Here is a 16,940-nt window from a genome sequence, read left to right as displayed (position 1 = left end):
CATAAACCTGACTCATGGCAAATATAAGTACAATACATATATTTAGAACTTTACATTAATACATAAAGTGCCAAACCATAGATGAGTGTCTTAAAGGGACAGTCCAGTCCAAAAAAAACTTTCATGATTCAGATAGAGCATGCAATTTTAAACAACTTCCAAATTTACTTTTATCACCAATTTTGCTTTGTTCTCTTGGTAGAATGCTAATTTTTTTAGACCTTGAAGACTGCCTCTAATCTGAATACATTTTGACCACTAGAGGGCATTAGTTCACATGTTTCATATAGATAACATTGAGCTCATGCACGTAAAGTGACCTAGGAGTGAGCACTAATTGGCTAAACTCCATGTCTGTCAAAAGAACTGAAATAAGGGGGCAGTCAGCAGAGGCTTAGATACAAAATAATTACAGAGGTAAAACGTGTATTATTAGAACTGTGTTGGATATGCAAAACTGGGGAATGGGTAATAAAGGGATTATCTTTCTTTTTAAACAACAAAAATTCTGGTGTTGACTGTCCCTTTAAGTAATGAAAACATACTTACTGAAAAAGACCCATCTACATATAGCAGATAGCCAAACCAGTACTGAAACAGTTATCAGTAGAGGTAATGGAATATGAGAGTATATCGTCGATCTAAAAAGGGAGGTAGGAGATGAATCTCTACGACTGATAACAGAGAACCTATGAAAAGATTTCCCAAAGGGAAAACCATAGAATTCAACAAGTGATACTCCCTTCATCCCTCTGACATTCACTGTACTCCGAGGAATCGGGCTTCAAAATGCTGAGAAGCGCATATCACAGAAGAAAATCAAGCAAATCAAGCACAAACTTACTTCACCAAATCCATAGGGAGGCAAAGTTTGTAAAACTGAATTGTAGGTGTGGTGAGGGGTGTATTTATAGGCATTTTGAGGTTTGGAAAACTTTGACCCTCGTGGTAGGATTGTATATCCCATGTGTCACTAGCTCATAGACTCTTGCCAATTACATGAAAGAAATTGAACCTTTCAAGATGGATCACAGTTTAGATATTCAGGTGTAAGTGTTGAATAATCAAACTAAAATGTTATAAACTCCCCTGGACCCAGCTAATGTATTTTGCACAAAACAAAAACTGGACCCAAATCAAACTCTACAAAGATAAAAATAGAGGATCGTAAAGATTTAAAGACACAGGAATCCTAATTAGGAAGAGATCTAATCCCAAGCCTCATTACAAATGTAACGTTTGCATCAGTCCATCTGTGATTACGAGAAAGCATAAGAAAGCAGCTTGCAGAAACTTAGCAGCGCAGCAGCTGAACTCACCACGTAGACCAAGGTGAAAAAACATCCGTCCAACTATACCAGAATAGGAGAACTGAAATGAAAGGCTGATGTGACCAGTAGAGACAGATTAAAGTTGGTTGGTGCGCATGCCCTCTGCTGTCAGGATGAAGAGTGTAAAATGAAGATACCCTATGAGAGTAGCCTCATGAACAGAGCTAGATTTAGACAGGCAAGTTTTAGTTGTACAAACAGCTGCAGAGTTTGAAAGCATTGTAAGGATGTTATTGTCACAGAAGCAGGCGATCCAGAGTACAATTAAACAGTCACAGGGAGTGAGATGGCTGGGGTTAGGCTTCTAAAACTGATCTTCAAAGTTAAAGAGAAGTTATGACTGGCAGAAAAGGCGATGATGCAGGATTCAGAATTGCAGAAATATGCCCTCAGGTCAGGGGTAGAAAAAAAAAAGAGTTAAGAAAGGGATTCTCTATGTGGGTACTTTTTCCAGATGACAGTGTTAAGATATGAGCAGGGGTATCGAGCAATAACATCTAACTTAAAGGGACATAAAACCCAGTTTTATTCTTTCATGATTCAGCCAAAACATGCAATTTTAAACAGCTTTTTCATTTACTTTAGTTATCAAATTTGCTTCATTCTTTTGATATTTTTTGTTGAAGAAGCAACAATGCACTATTGAGTGCTAATTGAACACATTGGGTGAACAAATGACAAGAGGTGTGTTAATGAGAATATATATAGTTTGTGATTGGTTGGGGGGGAATATAAATTAAAACATAATTATATATTATCTAATTATATATTGCTGATTGGTGGCTACATTTAGCCACCAATAAGCAAGCATTACCCAAGTGCTGAATAAAAAATGGGCCGGCTCCTAAACTTACATCCCTGCTTTTCAAATAAAGATACCAAGAGAACAAAGAAAAAATGAGAATAGAAGTAAATTAGAAAGTTGCTTAAAATTGCATGCTCTATCTAAATCATGAAAGTAAAAAATGGGTTTCATATCCCTTTAACATAGAGTCGTCCATTAGCACTTGTGACCCTTACAGCGGGGTATTTGGGTCCCAAGGCACAAAACACTGTCTCCTTGTTAGGCCCTGTTTAGGGCGTCTTATCACCCCTGGATAGGCCGAGAAACGTTGCAACAGTTCTCCCACAGGACTGTTGTGCAGTGGATCTGAAGCAGAAATGGTATCAAAGAGGTTCACAGCAGGTAAACAGCGTCCCCGCCCCTCTGCGGCCTATAGCGAGTCAAGCCTACAGTCTCTAGTAATGACGTACCCCACCCCAGATGGGGGGTGCCCGCACAAGTGGAGTATGAAACCGGAGGGCCTGTAACAATGACTGGTGCGATAATACCCTGTAATATTCCTAGGTGAATTTAACATCCCAAAAGGAAGAAATGCTTGTCAGAGTCCTGCATCTCAGTGAGCCTAAAGCACACCCCTCTAAGCACTATAGTGAATAGAGCTGGAATCCATCAGGTTTTCCCTTAAATAAATTATGTTTTCAGCGTGTTTGTTTCCCTATAATGAAATTTAGAGTAGTATACCTATTGCAAGCCATTTTCATAATTTCAATGCTAGATGCTGTAGATACACAAAAGACAACAAACCAATAAAAACAATTGCCAGAACTTGGCCATTGCCATGGTAACAACTAGTACGTGTAAAAGAAAGCTGCAATAAATGTGTAACTTTTACTTACTTTTGGTCCTAACAATCCTGGCTGATCAGAAAGAACAGTAGCAAGCTCCTTCAAAGCTGATCTTAAGAATTTGCGCCTTTCTCTGTGTGTTGCACCCCTACAATACATATAAGGCAGAAAACGCAAAAAATGTGAGTAGCTCAAACAGTTCTCTTAAAGCCATGCAGCAAATATACAACAAAGCAATGTTAAGCTTTACATATTACATTACAGAAAAGATTTAAGGGGGAAAAAATTTGAAAAAAAACCAGAATTTATGCTTACCTGATAAATTTCTTTCTTTTGCGATGTACCGAGTCCACGGATTTATCCTAACTTGTGGGATATTGTCCTTCCTGATAGGAAGTAGCAAAGAGAGCACCACAGCAGAGCTGTCTATATAGCTCCCCCCTTAACTCCACCCCCCAGTCATTCGACCGAAGGCCAAGGAAGAAAAGGAGAAACTATACGGTGCAGAGGTGACTTAAGTTTACATAAAAAAATACTATCTGTCTTGATTAGACAGGGCGGGCCGTGGACTCGGTACATCGCAAAAGAAAGAAATTTATCAGGTAAGCATAAATTCTGTTTTCTTTTGCAAGATGTACCGAGTCCACGGATTCATCCTAACTTGTGGGATACCAATACCAAAGCTTTAGGACACGGATGAAGGGAGGGACAAGACAGGAACCTAAACGGACTGCTTGCAAAACATTTCTCCCAAAAATAGCCTCCGAAGAAGCAAAAGTATCAAATTTGGAAAATTTGGAAAAGGTATGAAGCGAAGACCAAGTCGCAGCCTTACAAATCTGTTCAACAGAAGCATCATTTTTAAAAGCCCATGTGGAAGCCACTGCTCTCGTGGAGTGAGCTGTAATTCTTTCAGGAGGCTGCTGTCCAGCAGTCTCATAAGCCAAACGGATGATGCTTTTCAGCCAAAAGGAAAGAGAGGTAGCCAAAGCCTTTTGACCTCTACGCTTTCCAGCATAGACAACAAACAAAGAACATGATTGGCGAAAATCTTTGGTTGCCTGCAAATAAAACTTCAAGGCACAAACCACGTCCAAGTTGTGCAACAGACGGTCCTTCTTAGAAGAAGGATTAGGACACAGAGAAGGAACAACAATTTCCTGATTGATATTCCTGTTAGAAACAACCTTAGGGAGGAACCCAGGTTTGGTACGCAAAACCACCTTATCAGCATGGAAAACAAGATAAGGCGAGTCACATTGTAATGCAGATAGTTCAGAAACTCTTCGAGCTGAAGAGATAGCAACTAGAAACAGAACTTTCCAAGATGGAAGCTTAATATCTATGGAACGCATGGGTTCAAACGGAACCCCCTGAAGAACTTTAAGAACTAAATTGGAGACTCCATGGCGGAGCAACAGGTTTAAACACAGGCTTAATTCTAACTAAAGCCTGACAAAAAGCCTGAATAAACAAAGCAGATATCTGTCCCTTTAAGGAACTAGCAGACAATCCTTTCTCCAATCCTTCTTGGAGAAAAGACAAAATCCTAGCAATCCTGATCTTACTCCATGAGTAGCCTTTGGATTCACACCAAAAAAGATATTTACGCCATATCTTATGATAGATCTTCCTGGTGACAGGCTTTCGAGCCTGAATCAAGGTATCTATGACCGACTCAGAGAAACCCCGCTTTGATAAAATCAAGCGTTCAATCTCCAAGCAGTCAGTTGCAGAGAAAATAGATTTGGATGCTTGAATGGACCTTGAATCAAAAGGTCCAGTCTCAGTGGCGGAGTCCATGATGGCAGAGATGACATGTCCACCAGGTCTGCATACCAAGTCCTGCGTGGCCACGCAAGCGCAATCAAAATCACCGAAGCTCTCTCCTGTTTGATTCTGGCAATCAGACGCGGAAGGAGAGGGAATGGTGGAATCACATAAGCCAGGTTGAACGACCAGGGTACTGCTAGAGCATCTATCAGTACTGCCTGAGGATCCCTTCACCTGGATCCGTAACGAGGAAGTTTGGCGTTCTGACAAGACGCCATCAGATCCAATTCTGGTGTGCCCCATAGCTGAACCAGTTGAGCAAACACCTCTGGATGGAGCTCCCACTCCCCCGGATGAAAAGTCTGACGACTTAGAAAATCTGCCTCCCAGTTCTCTACCCCTGGGATATAGATCGCTGATAGATGGCAAGAGAGAGTTTCTGCCCATCGGATTATCCTGGAAACTTCTATCATCGCCAAGAAACTCCTTGTTCTCCCCTGATGATTGATATAAGCTACAGTCGTGATGTTGTCGGACTGAAACCTAATGAATCCGGCCGAAGCCAGCTGAGGCCACGCCTGAAGAGCATTGAATATCGCTCTTAATTCCAGAATATTTATCGGTAGGAGGGCCTCCTCCTAAGTCCACAAACCGTGTGCTTTTAGGGAATTCCAGACTGCACCCCAGCCCAGTAGGCTGGTGTCCGTCGTCACAATAACCCACGCTGGCCTGCGGAAACACATTCCCCTGGACAGGTGATCCTGTGACAACCACCAAAGAAGAGAGTCTCTGGTCTCTTGATCCAGATTTATCTGAGGAGATAAATCTGCAAAATCCCCATTCCACTGTTTGAGCATGCATAGTTGCAGTGGTCCAAGATGCAAGCGAGCAAACGGAACTATGTCCATTGCCGCTACCATAAGTCCGATTACCTCTATACACTAAGCCAATGACGGCCGAGGAATGGAATGAAGAGCTCGGCAAGTGGTTAAAATCTTTGATTTCCTGACCTCCGTCAGAAATATTTTCATGTCCACCGAATCTATCAGAGTTCCCAGGAATGGAACTCTTGTGAGAGGAATAAGAGAACTCTTTTTCACGTTCACCTTCCACCCATGAGATCTTAGAAAGGCCAACACTAAGTCCGTGTGAGACTTGGCAAGTTGGAAAGTCAACGCTTGAATTAAGATGTCGTCTAGATAAGGCGTCACCGCTATTGCCCCTCGGCCTTAGGACCGCCAGAAGGCACCCTAGCACCTTTGTGAAGATTCTTGGCGCCGTGGCAACCCGAAGGGAAGAGCCACAAACTGGTAATGCCTGTCCAGAAAAACCTGAGGAACTGGTGATGATCTTTGTGGATAGGAATGTGTAGATACGCATCCTTTAGATCCACGGCAGTCATATATTGACCCTCCTGGATCATTGGTAAAATAGTCCGAATGGTCTCCATCTTGAAGGATGGAACTCTTAGGAATTGGTTTAGGATCTTGAGATCTAGAATTGGTCTGAAGGTTCCCTCTTTTTTGGGAACCACAAACAGATTGGAGTAGAAACCTTGCCCCTGTTCTGTTTTCGGAACTGGGCAGATCACTCCCATGGTAAAAAGGTCTTCTACACAGCGTAAGAACGCCTCTCTTTTTGTCTGGTTTACAGACAATTGAGAAAGATGGAACCTCCCCCTTAGAGGAGAATCTTTGAAATTTAGGAGATACCCCTGGGTTACAATTTCTACGGCCCAGGAGTCCTGAACGTCTCTTGCCCAGACCTGAGCAAAGAGAGAAAGTCTGCCCCCTACTTGATCCGGTCCCAGATCGGGGGCTACCCCTTCATGCTGTCTTAGTGGCAGCAGCAGGCTTTTTTGGCCTGTTTACCCTTGTTCCAAGCCTGGTTAGGTCTCCAGGTTGGCTTGGATTTAGCAAAGTTCCCCTCTTGCTTTGCAGCAGGGGAAGAGGAAGCGGGACCACCCTTCAAGTTTCGAAAGGAACGAAAATTATTTTGTTTGGTCCTTGTCTTATTTGACTTATCTTGAGGGAGGGCATGACCCATCCCTCCAGTGATGTCTGAAATGATCTCTTTCAGTGCAGGCCCGAATAGGGTCTTACCTTTGAAAGGGATGGTCAAAAGCTTAGATTTAGATGACACATCAGCTGACCAGGACTTAAGCCATAACGCTCTTCACGCTAAAATGGCAAAACCTGAATTCTTTGCCGCTAAGTTAGCAAGATGAAAAGCGGCGTCTGTAATAAAAGAATTAGCCAACTTAAGGGCCTTAATTCTGTCCAAAAAATCATCTAGTGGGGTCTCCATCTGAAGAGCCTCTTCTAGAGCCTCAAACTAAAAAGCAGCTGCAGTGGTTACCGGAACAATGCACGCTATAGGTTGAAGAAGAAAACGCTGATGAACAAAAAATTTCTTTAGGAGACCCTCTAAGTTTTTATCCATAGGATCAATGAAAGCACAACTGTCTTCAATAGGTATAGTTGTACGCTTAGCCAGAGTAGAAATACCTCCCTCCACCTTAGGGACCGTCTGTCATGAGTCCTTTATGATGTCAGAAATGGGGAACATTTTCTTAAAAACAGGAGGGGGAGCGAACGGAATACCTGGTCTATCCCACTCCTTAGTAACAATGTCCGAAATCCTCTTAGGGACCGGAAAAACATCAGTGTAAACAGGAACCTCTAAATATTTGTCCATTTTACACAATTTCTCTGGAACGACAATAGGGTCACAATCATCCAGAGTAGCTAAAACCTCCCTGAGCAATAAACGGAGGTGCTCTAGCTTAAATTTAAATGCCGTCATATCTGAATCTGTCTGAGGGAACATCTTTCCTGAATCAGAAATCTCTCCCTCAGACAGCAAATCCCTCATCCCTACCTCAGAACATTGTGAGGGAATATTGGATATGGCTACTAAAGCGTCAGAAGGCTCAGCATTTGTTCTTAACCCAGAGCTACTGTGCTTCCCTTGCAACCCTGGCAGTTTAGATAAAACCTCTGTGAGGGTAGTATTCATAACTGAAGCCATATCTTGCAAGGTCAAAGAATTAGACGCACTAGAAGTACTTGGCATCGCTTGTGCGGGCGTAACTGGTTGTGACACTTGGGGAGAACTAGATGGCGAAACCTGATTTACTTCTGTCTGAGAATCATTTAATGCCAAATTCTTATAAGTCAAAATATGCTGTTTGCAATTTATAGACATATCAGTACAATTGGGACACATTCTTAGAGGGGGTTACACAATGGCTTCTAAACAAATTGAACAATGAGTTTCCTCAGTGTCAGACATGTTTAACAGGCTAGTAATGAAGCAAGCAAGCTTGGAAAACACTTTAATGAAAACAAAACAATTTGCAAAAACGGTACTGTACCTTTAAGAGAAAAAAAGGCATACACAAACTGCAAAACAGGTTAAAATTGCTTCAAAAATTCCGAAATTTTAACAGTGTACCCACTAAGCTTTAGAAGGATTGCACCACAAGTAAAAAAGTAGACCCCCAAATGAAAAAAACGGATTGATAAGTGTCTAAAACCGGTTAAAACCCCCTAAAGCACCTTGCCACAGCTCTGCTGTGACCCTACCTGCCCTTAGGAAGCGATAATATGGGGTTTAAAACTTCAATTAGTCCCTCAGAAGACTCTCAGGAGAAGTTGCTTGCTGCTTGTAAATGTAGGCCCCGCCCACCTCACTCGATGTTGCTGGGGCCTACACAAAACTAACAAACCCTGCCTGAAAGCCATGTGGGTTATAAACAACCCCAAAGAACCCTCAAGCAAATGTCCCATAAAACAGAAAACGCTACTCCCAGACACAAAAACGTTTGTCCCAAATTCACATAACAAACTGAGTGCCCACAAAAAATTAACCCTATATGCAAGCTAGTAAAAACCTCTGATAACACTAGGATTACTGCTTCCCCTTCCCCTAATGGGGACACTGTCAGCCTTTTTGAGTTAACACAGTCTCTGCAGAAAATATGACTTAACATACCTCATTGCTGTATAGCAAGAAACCGTTCCTCACACTGAAGTTTTCCTGTACTCCTTAGCTCATGTGGGAACAGCAGTGGACCTTAGTTACAAATGCTAAGATCATCATCCTCCAGGCAGACATCTTCATCTATGTCCTGCCTGAGAGTAAATAGTACAACACCGGTACCATTTAAAAATAACAAACACTTGATTGAAGATAAAATAAAACTAACAGTTTAACACCTCTTCTCTTTACCCTTCCTGCTTAGAGCCAGCAAAGAGAATGACTGGGGGGTGGAGTTAAGGGGGGAGCTATATAGACAGCTCTGCTGTGGTGCTCTCTTTGCTACTTCCTGTCAGGAAGGACACTATCCCACAAGTTAGGATGAATCCGTGGGCTAGGTACATCTTGCAAAATAAATATAATTGGGGGAAAAAAATTGGGGGGGGGGGGAGAAATTGGAAAGAAAAATCGCGTGGCTACAAACTGTAAGAAAACAAAGTTTTGTTTTGTTTTTTTTAACTGCCTTAATTATTTTGGCTCTGAAAATTCCCCCCACATTGTATAAAGTAATGGTACCTGCTGGGCTTTTTCTATAACGAGCATCTTCTACGTAGGACAGGGGCAAATAAAGTGTGCAAACAATGACTGTGTGACAGCACTGCTAAAAAGGGCTTTAAATCCGAATACAATTACTTTTACATTGGTGACATATTCCATACTTTATCTGCCCCTAATGGCAACCACCAGAAGAAATTATATAAGTATAACCTAGGTCTCAACATGGCAACAACCGATAAAATTTATTATTAATCTTCATTCATTTACTGTCTAATGTACCATTAAATGGCAATAGCACCACTTAAACAAATCAAGCTTCAGCGGACATAGTTCATCCTATTTCTGTAATGGTTAATTTCACCACTACTGCCAACAATGCACCTCAGCTTTCTGCTCACTTACTAGATTACTTATGACTTAAAAGTTTCTATTCACACATTTCAAGTGGTTATTAAGCATAGCAAATCATTTTCAGGCAAAGTAACTCAAAGACAAAACAAGGGAAGTAGGAGAGAAACTGGGTACACATTTTATATAGTGCACACAATCTTTATAAGAACAGGAGGATAAAAAATGCTTTACCATTCTTCAAAGTCAGTAAGTGCGAATATTTCTTTATTATATGAAGAGGCATTGTAATTTTCATTTAAAGGTACAGTCGGACACCAAAATTGTTATTGTTTAAAAAGATAGCGCCTTTACTACCCATTCCCCAGCTTTGCACAACCAACATTGATGTATTAATATAACGTAATTACATTTAAACCTCTAGATTTCTGCCTGTTTCTAAGTTACTACAGACAGCCTCTTAGCACATGCTTTTGTATTAGCTTTTCACAACAAGAGACTGCTAGTTCATGTGAGCCATATAGATAATACTGTGCTCTCTCTAGTGTAGTTGTGGCTGCACTAATTGGCTAAAATGCAAGTCAATAGATAAATACATTTGCAGAAAGTGGTGAATCACCACACAAAGAGTATACTAGTTAGCACACCACACCAATTACCACATTATTTACATATTCTTTTTTATAGGAAAAAAAGGTGGATTGAGTAAATGGCTGAATATACATGTGGATAGGAGTTTATACACAAAACTACTATAAACGAGAGATACTGCCTTTAATGTGATACATTACTGACCATAAATGAATTTAAGTATTTGATTATCAACACATACTCACAATTATTCTCAAACTTTGCTTTAAAGTTTTTTAATTTCCATTTTGTTCTTTATTTTTATATTTCAATAAAAGTTATGTTTTTCTCAATCCACCTTTTTTCCCCTATAAATAAGGAATATAAAAAATAATGTGGTAATTGGTGTGGTGTGCTAACTAGTATACACTTTGTGTGGTGATTCACCACTTTCTGCAAATTATTTCTCAAGTATACAGCACCCACTGTCCCCATAGATAATAACTATTTTACTCTGACTATTTAGGGGTAAGCCAATTAGAAGCGCCATTCGTGTCTCTCTTCTTTCGGTCTCCCTACACTTGAAAGATAATAAATAAAAAGTCATGTGATCAGGGGCTGTCAAAAGAGTCTTAGATACAAGAAAATCACAGAGGTAAAAAGTATATTATGTTTGGTTATACAAAACCGGGGAATGGGTAATAAAGGGATTATCTATCTTTTTAAACAATACATTTTTTGGAGTTGACGGTCCGTTAATTGTCAAAAATAATTAATTATTAAAAAATATAATTATACAAACAAATAAATAAAAGTTAGAAAATGTTTTGTAAACAATCTCATGGATAGCCATGCAACACCTTGATGTACTAGGAAATCATGAAAACATAAAACACTTACGCGTGTGAAACAGCCGCTTCTTTGCATTCTCTGATATCATTGATTCGTTTGTTGTAACTGAAACACATAATATTTGGATTCAGAGTAAAAATATTTTAACGTTTTTATTTTTTAAAGTTAACTTCCTTTACCTTTATTTTGTCATTTAATGTAGGTGATTTTGCCTGTTACAACCACAGACACTGACAATTTCAATACTGCCGTATTGGCTATATAAAGGCTTTAAAAACAAGACAACTAAAGAAATCTTTCATGGGGGGTTGGGAGAGAGAGCCCTGTCCATTTAAAATAGTGACTCTGCAGCATTTTTGACTACAATTAACTCATCTGAGCTGCTTGTCTGAGTACACTGTCCCTTTAAAGCGCTCATGTTGTAGGAGCAATATCTATTGTAATATATGCCAGAGACATACCTCTTAAAAAGCCCTGAGTATATTTATCCTATCAAATTTTCCAGTGACTACATAAAGACACACCTGGTGCGCGATCAACTATACGGTGTAGGTTTCGGCGCCGCCCAAAATTTCACCTCGCACATCGGGGTATAACATAAACCCCGCCGGCAGTTCATAAAGTGCCGTAAGTCGGATAAACTAGCGATGTCCAGAAATGAGCGTAAATACAAATTTCTGGAGTCGCCAGTGACTTACGGCACTTTAGAAACTGCCGGCGCTTAAGAAAAGTAAAGAAAATAACAAATCTCCCGTAAAAGTCTAACACGCCTTCCAAAAATAAACCAGACACGTAAAACCCCAATATCCGCAACCCCCCCCATTACTAATATTAAATGTATTAACCCCTAGACCGACAACCCCCCACAACGCAACATGCCTATTTAAACTATTAACCCTATATCCGCCATTAAACCCACACCGCAAGTAATAACTCAATTATTAACCCCTAAACCGCCATAGCCCACAACGCAATTAACCTATTCAAGTATTAACCCCTAAACCGCCATAGCCTTTTAAATGTATTAAACCCTAATCTGCCGCCGCCAACACTATAAAAGTTATTAACCCCTAAACCTAAGTCTAACCCTAACCCTAACACCCACCTAACTTAAATATTATTTAAATAAATCTAATAAATTTACTATTATTAACTAAATTATTCCTATTTAAAACTAAATACTTAACTATAAAATAAACCCTAAGATAGCTACAATATAATTAATAATTACATTGTAGCTATTTTAAAATTTATTTTTATTTTACAGGCAACTTTGTATTTATTTTAACTAGGTAGAATAGTTATTAGTTATTAACTATTTGATAGCTACATAGTTAAAATAAAGACAAATTTACCTGTAAAATAAATCCTAACCTAAGTTACAATTACACCTAACACTACACTATCATTAAATAAATTAATTAACTACAATTAGCTAAAATTAAATAAAATAAACTAAAGTACAAAAAAAAACACTAAATTACAGGGGAAAAAATTTACAAGAAGTTTAAACTAATTACACCTAATCTAAGCCCCCTAATAAAATAAAAAAGCCCCCCAAAATAATAAAATTACCTACCCTATACTAAATAACAAATAGCCCTTAAAAGGGCCTTTTGTGGGGCATTGCCCCAAAGTAATCAGCTCTTTTACCTGTAAAAAAATAAATACAACCCCCCACAATATTAAAACCCACCACCCACACACCCAACCTTACTCTAAAACCCACCCAATCCCCCCTTAAAAAAACCTAACACTAACCCCTTGAAGATCACCCTACCTTGAGCCATCTTCACCCAGCCAGGCATAAGTCTTCATACGATCCGGGCAGAAGTCTTCATCGAATCCGGGCAGAAGAGGTCCTCCAGCTGGGCAGAAATCTTCATCCAAGCGGCATCTTCTATCTTCTTCCATCAGACGAGGAGCGGCTCCATGTTGAAGACATCCGACGCGGAGCATCCTCTGCGTTCCACGTCCAACTGAAGAATGAAGGTTCTTTTAAATGACGTCATCCAAGATGGCGTCCCTTCAATTCCGACTGGCTGATAGAATTCTATCAGCCAATCAGAATTAAGGTAGTAAAAATCCTATTGGCTGATGCAATCAGCCAATCGGATTGAGCTTGCATTCTATTGGCTGATTGGAACAGCCAATAGAATGCGAGGTCAATCCTATTGGCTGATTGGATTCTATCAGCCAATCGGAATTGGAGGGACGCCATCTTGGATGACGTCATTTAAAGGAACCTTCATTCCTCAGTTGGACGTCGAATGAAGAGGATGCTCCGCGTCGTATGTCTTCAAGATGGAGCCGCTCCTCGTCGGATGGAAGAAGATAGAAGATGCCGCTTGGATGAAGACTTCTGCCCGGCTGGAGGACCTCTTCTGCCCGGATCGGATGAAGACTTCTGCCCGGCTGGATGAAGACGGCTCAAGGTAGGGTGATCTTCAAGGGGTTAGTGTTAGGTTTTTTTAAGGGGGGATTGAGTGGGTTTTAGAGTAAGGTTGGGTGTGTGGGTGGTGGGTTTTAATGTTGGGGGGGTTGTATTTCTTTTTTTACAGGTAAAAGAGCCGATTACTTTTGGCCAATGCCCCGCAAAAGGCCCTTTTAAGGGCTATTTGTTTTTTTTTTGTTTTTTAATTCTTTATTGGAACAATGTCGGGTACAATTAAACGAGAACGAAAGATTACATTGAGTTTATACAATAACAACTTTAGTTACGGATCCATCTGATCCTATCAGCAAAAATCAGCAATATCCTCAAAAGTTCTTATTTGGGACAGATTGTTTAAACATTGATGTACAGGGCTATTTGTAATTTGGCATAGGGTAGGGAATTTTATTATTTTGGGGGGCTTTTTTATTTTATTAGGGGGCTTAGATTAGGTGTAATTAGTTTAAACTTCTTGTAATTTTTTTTATTTTCTGTAATTTAGTGGGGGGGTTGTACTTTAGTTTATTTTATTTTATTGTATTTAATTTTGGCTAACTGTAGTTAATTTAATTTATTTAATGATAGTGTAGTGTTAGGTGTAATTGCAACTTAGGATAGGATTTATTTTACAGGTAAATTTGTCTGTATTTTAACTAGGTAGCTATTAAATAGTTAATAACTATTCTACCTAGTTAAAATAAATACAAAGTTGCCTGTAAAATAAAAAGAAATCCTAAAATAGCTACAATGTAATTATTAATAATATTGTAGCTATCTTAGGGTTTATTTTATAGGTAAGTATTTAGTTTTAAATAGTAATAATTTAGTTATAAATAATAGTAAATTATAGTAAATTTATTTAGATTTATTTAAATAATATTTAAGTTAGGGGGTGTTAGGGTTAGGTTTAGGGGTTAATAACTATTATAGTGTCGGCGGCGCAAATTAGGGGTTAATACATTTAATAGGCTATGTGGGCTATGGCGGTTTAGGGGTTAATACTTGAATAGGTTTATTGCGTTGTGGGCTATGGCGGATTAAGGGTTAATAGTTTTAAGAGGTAGTTTGCAATGTTGGGGTTGGCGGATTTAGGGGTTAATAATTTAGTTATTACTTGCGGTGTGGGTTTGATGGAGGATATAGGGGTTAATACACTTTATTAGTTATTGCAGTGGGGGATTGCGGTTGACAGGTAGATAGACATTGCACATGCGTTACGTGTTAGTTGATTTTTGCAGGCATTTTAAGGAGTTACGGTGCTCCCATACTCAGCGCAAGGCTTGCTACGGCTGCCTTTTATGGCGAGGTAAAAATGGAGTAAGATTTCTCCATTTTCACCACGTAAGTCCTTGCGCTGGATATTGGATACCGATTTGCGACGCGGTTCTATGTTAGCCTATGGGAGTAATAATTGCGGGCGACAGGTGAAATATACGCGAGTAACTTGTATGCTACGCCTTATATGTAATACTAAAATCGCGTAAAATCTGGCGGGGGATTTTGCGGGAGACGCTGCATATGTAATGTAGGCCATAAATGGTGTTCCTGCAGTAATCAAGCTGTCTCTATGTAGCATGTTAACATGCAAATACAGCCTTGACGTGGGTATTCGGATGCTTCGTTAGCATCAAAATGCAGAAGGCAGTGGCCCCTAGTGCCATTCAGCTTTATTCTGAGCTGCATTTATTCTTGTGAAATTGGAACACACTATGATCTGTGCAAATCCAGATCGTAGTGTGTCGCACTTTCACAAGAATAAATGTGGATCCGTAAGAAGTCTAACGAGGGGCCGCATTCTTTCACAAATGGATGCTTCATGCCCACGTCTAATGAAAACAAAAAGAGCTGAATGAAGGACCGCTTTGTCTGCATTCGGATGCTAATAAAGCATCTGAATCCCCACATCTATTGAAAACAAACCTAAAATCACCCTAACTTATCAAGGTGGCAGGAGACACATAAATCTGAAATCCAAAATTTAAAGTACATTTTTTAAATTAAAACTAACAACATTATAGGCATTAACTTAACCTAGGTTTATAAGGCAATACAAATATTGATACATTTGATAATAAGTAAATTAGTACGTTTTTAAAATTGCATGATCTATCTGAATCATGGGAGGGGGGGGGATGAGTCATGTCCCTATAAAAAAAGGTATTGATCAATAACTTCACCACAACATCTTCAGGTTTATAATGCTCAACAAATTGTGGAACTTTTCCATTCATGTTATTCTGAATATTGTACATGTTTATAAAATCTTCAATAAACAAAATAAATACAAAAGGTATTGATCAGGATACAATATTTCACTCTTAGGATGAAACTATTTTATAAGTGTCAACACCCCCTTCCAATTGCCAATTCAGAAAGTCTATTTCTCTGAAAATTGTTTCAGCATGTGACATCACAACAACTAAGTTCTTCTGTATTCACTGACGCTCCATCACCACTAATGTAAGGTCTTGAGCACTCAATGTACTTTGTAACTGTTAGTAACTTTTCTTATAATGAGCAGCATGAATATGGAAAAATGCAAGAGAACCCTAGTTGTGGAGACCTTATACACCTGTCAGAGGAGACTGAAGAGTTGAGTAGCTAGAAAGAAAAAGAAAAAGTATTACTGTGTACACCTTTATAACACAATTTTATCCTGTTAGTGAAATGTGAAATATTTTTATAGAGTTATGCTATAGGGATGTGTATTGCACTCATTTTGTAGATCCATCTCAAAAGTAACTTGTTACAACTACGCACAGTGTAAAGGAAACAGCATGGCTTCAAATTGTCCCAACATTGTACACATGTTTCAGTGTTTTGCAACCTACCCTGGCTTCAGTATTCATAATGAATAAAGATACCACTAATAAATAGTGCAAAGTTTCCACAACTGAAGCCTCAAAGCAAAAAAACCCTAGTCAATAACATAATTTATGTAAGAACTTACCTGATAAATTCATTTCTTTCATATTAGCAAGAGTCCATGAGCTAGTGACGTATGGGATATACATTCCTACCAGGAGGGGCAAAGTTTCCCAAACCTCAAAATGCCTATAAATACACCCCTCACCACACCCACAAATCAGTTTAACGCATAGCCAAGAAGTGGGGTGATAAGAAAAAAGTGCGAAAGCATAAAAAATAAGGAATTGGAATAATTGTGCTTTATACAAAAAAATCATAACCACCACAAAAAGGGTGGGCCTCATGGACTCTTGCTAATATGAAAGAAATTAATTTATCAGGTAAGTTCTTACATAAATTATGTAATTTCTTTCATGTAATTAGCAAGAGTCCATGAGCTAGTGACGTATGGGATAATGACTACCCAAGATGTGGATCTTCCAGGCAAGAGTCACTAGAGAGAAGGGATAAAATAAAGACAGCCAATTCCTCTGAAAATAATCCACACCCAAAATAATGTTTAAATCTTATAATGAAAAAAACTGAAATTATAAGCA

At 39.2% G+C, this 16,940-nt stretch overlaps 1 protein-coding gene across 1 annotated transcript in view; it reads right to left on the bottom strand.

Moving 5' to 3' along the window:
• The window catches only part of NCKAP1 (NCK associated protein 1), a 472,154-nt gene that overhangs the window by 299,268 nt on the left and 155,946 nt on the right, over window positions 1-16,940 (bottom strand). The window contains exons 10-11 of the mRNA XM_053698543.1: window positions 11,091-11,147; window positions 3,012-3,108 (exon numbers count right to left, since the gene is read on the bottom strand). Of these exons, the coding sequence (XP_053554518.1) occupies window positions 3,012-3,108; window positions 11,091-11,147 (154 nt within the window). The remainder of the gene's footprint in view (window positions 1-3,011; window positions 3,109-11,090; window positions 11,148-16,940) is intronic.

Source organism: Bombina bombina, chromosome 1 (genome assembly GCF_027579735.1).
Source record: "Bombina bombina isolate aBomBom1 chromosome 1, aBomBom1.pri, whole genome shotgun sequence".
In the NCBI taxonomy this organism is placed as follows: Eukaryota; Metazoa; Chordata; class Amphibia; order Anura; family Bombinatoridae; genus Bombina; species Bombina bombina.
This window is presented reverse-complemented; position numbering and strand designations above follow the sequence as displayed.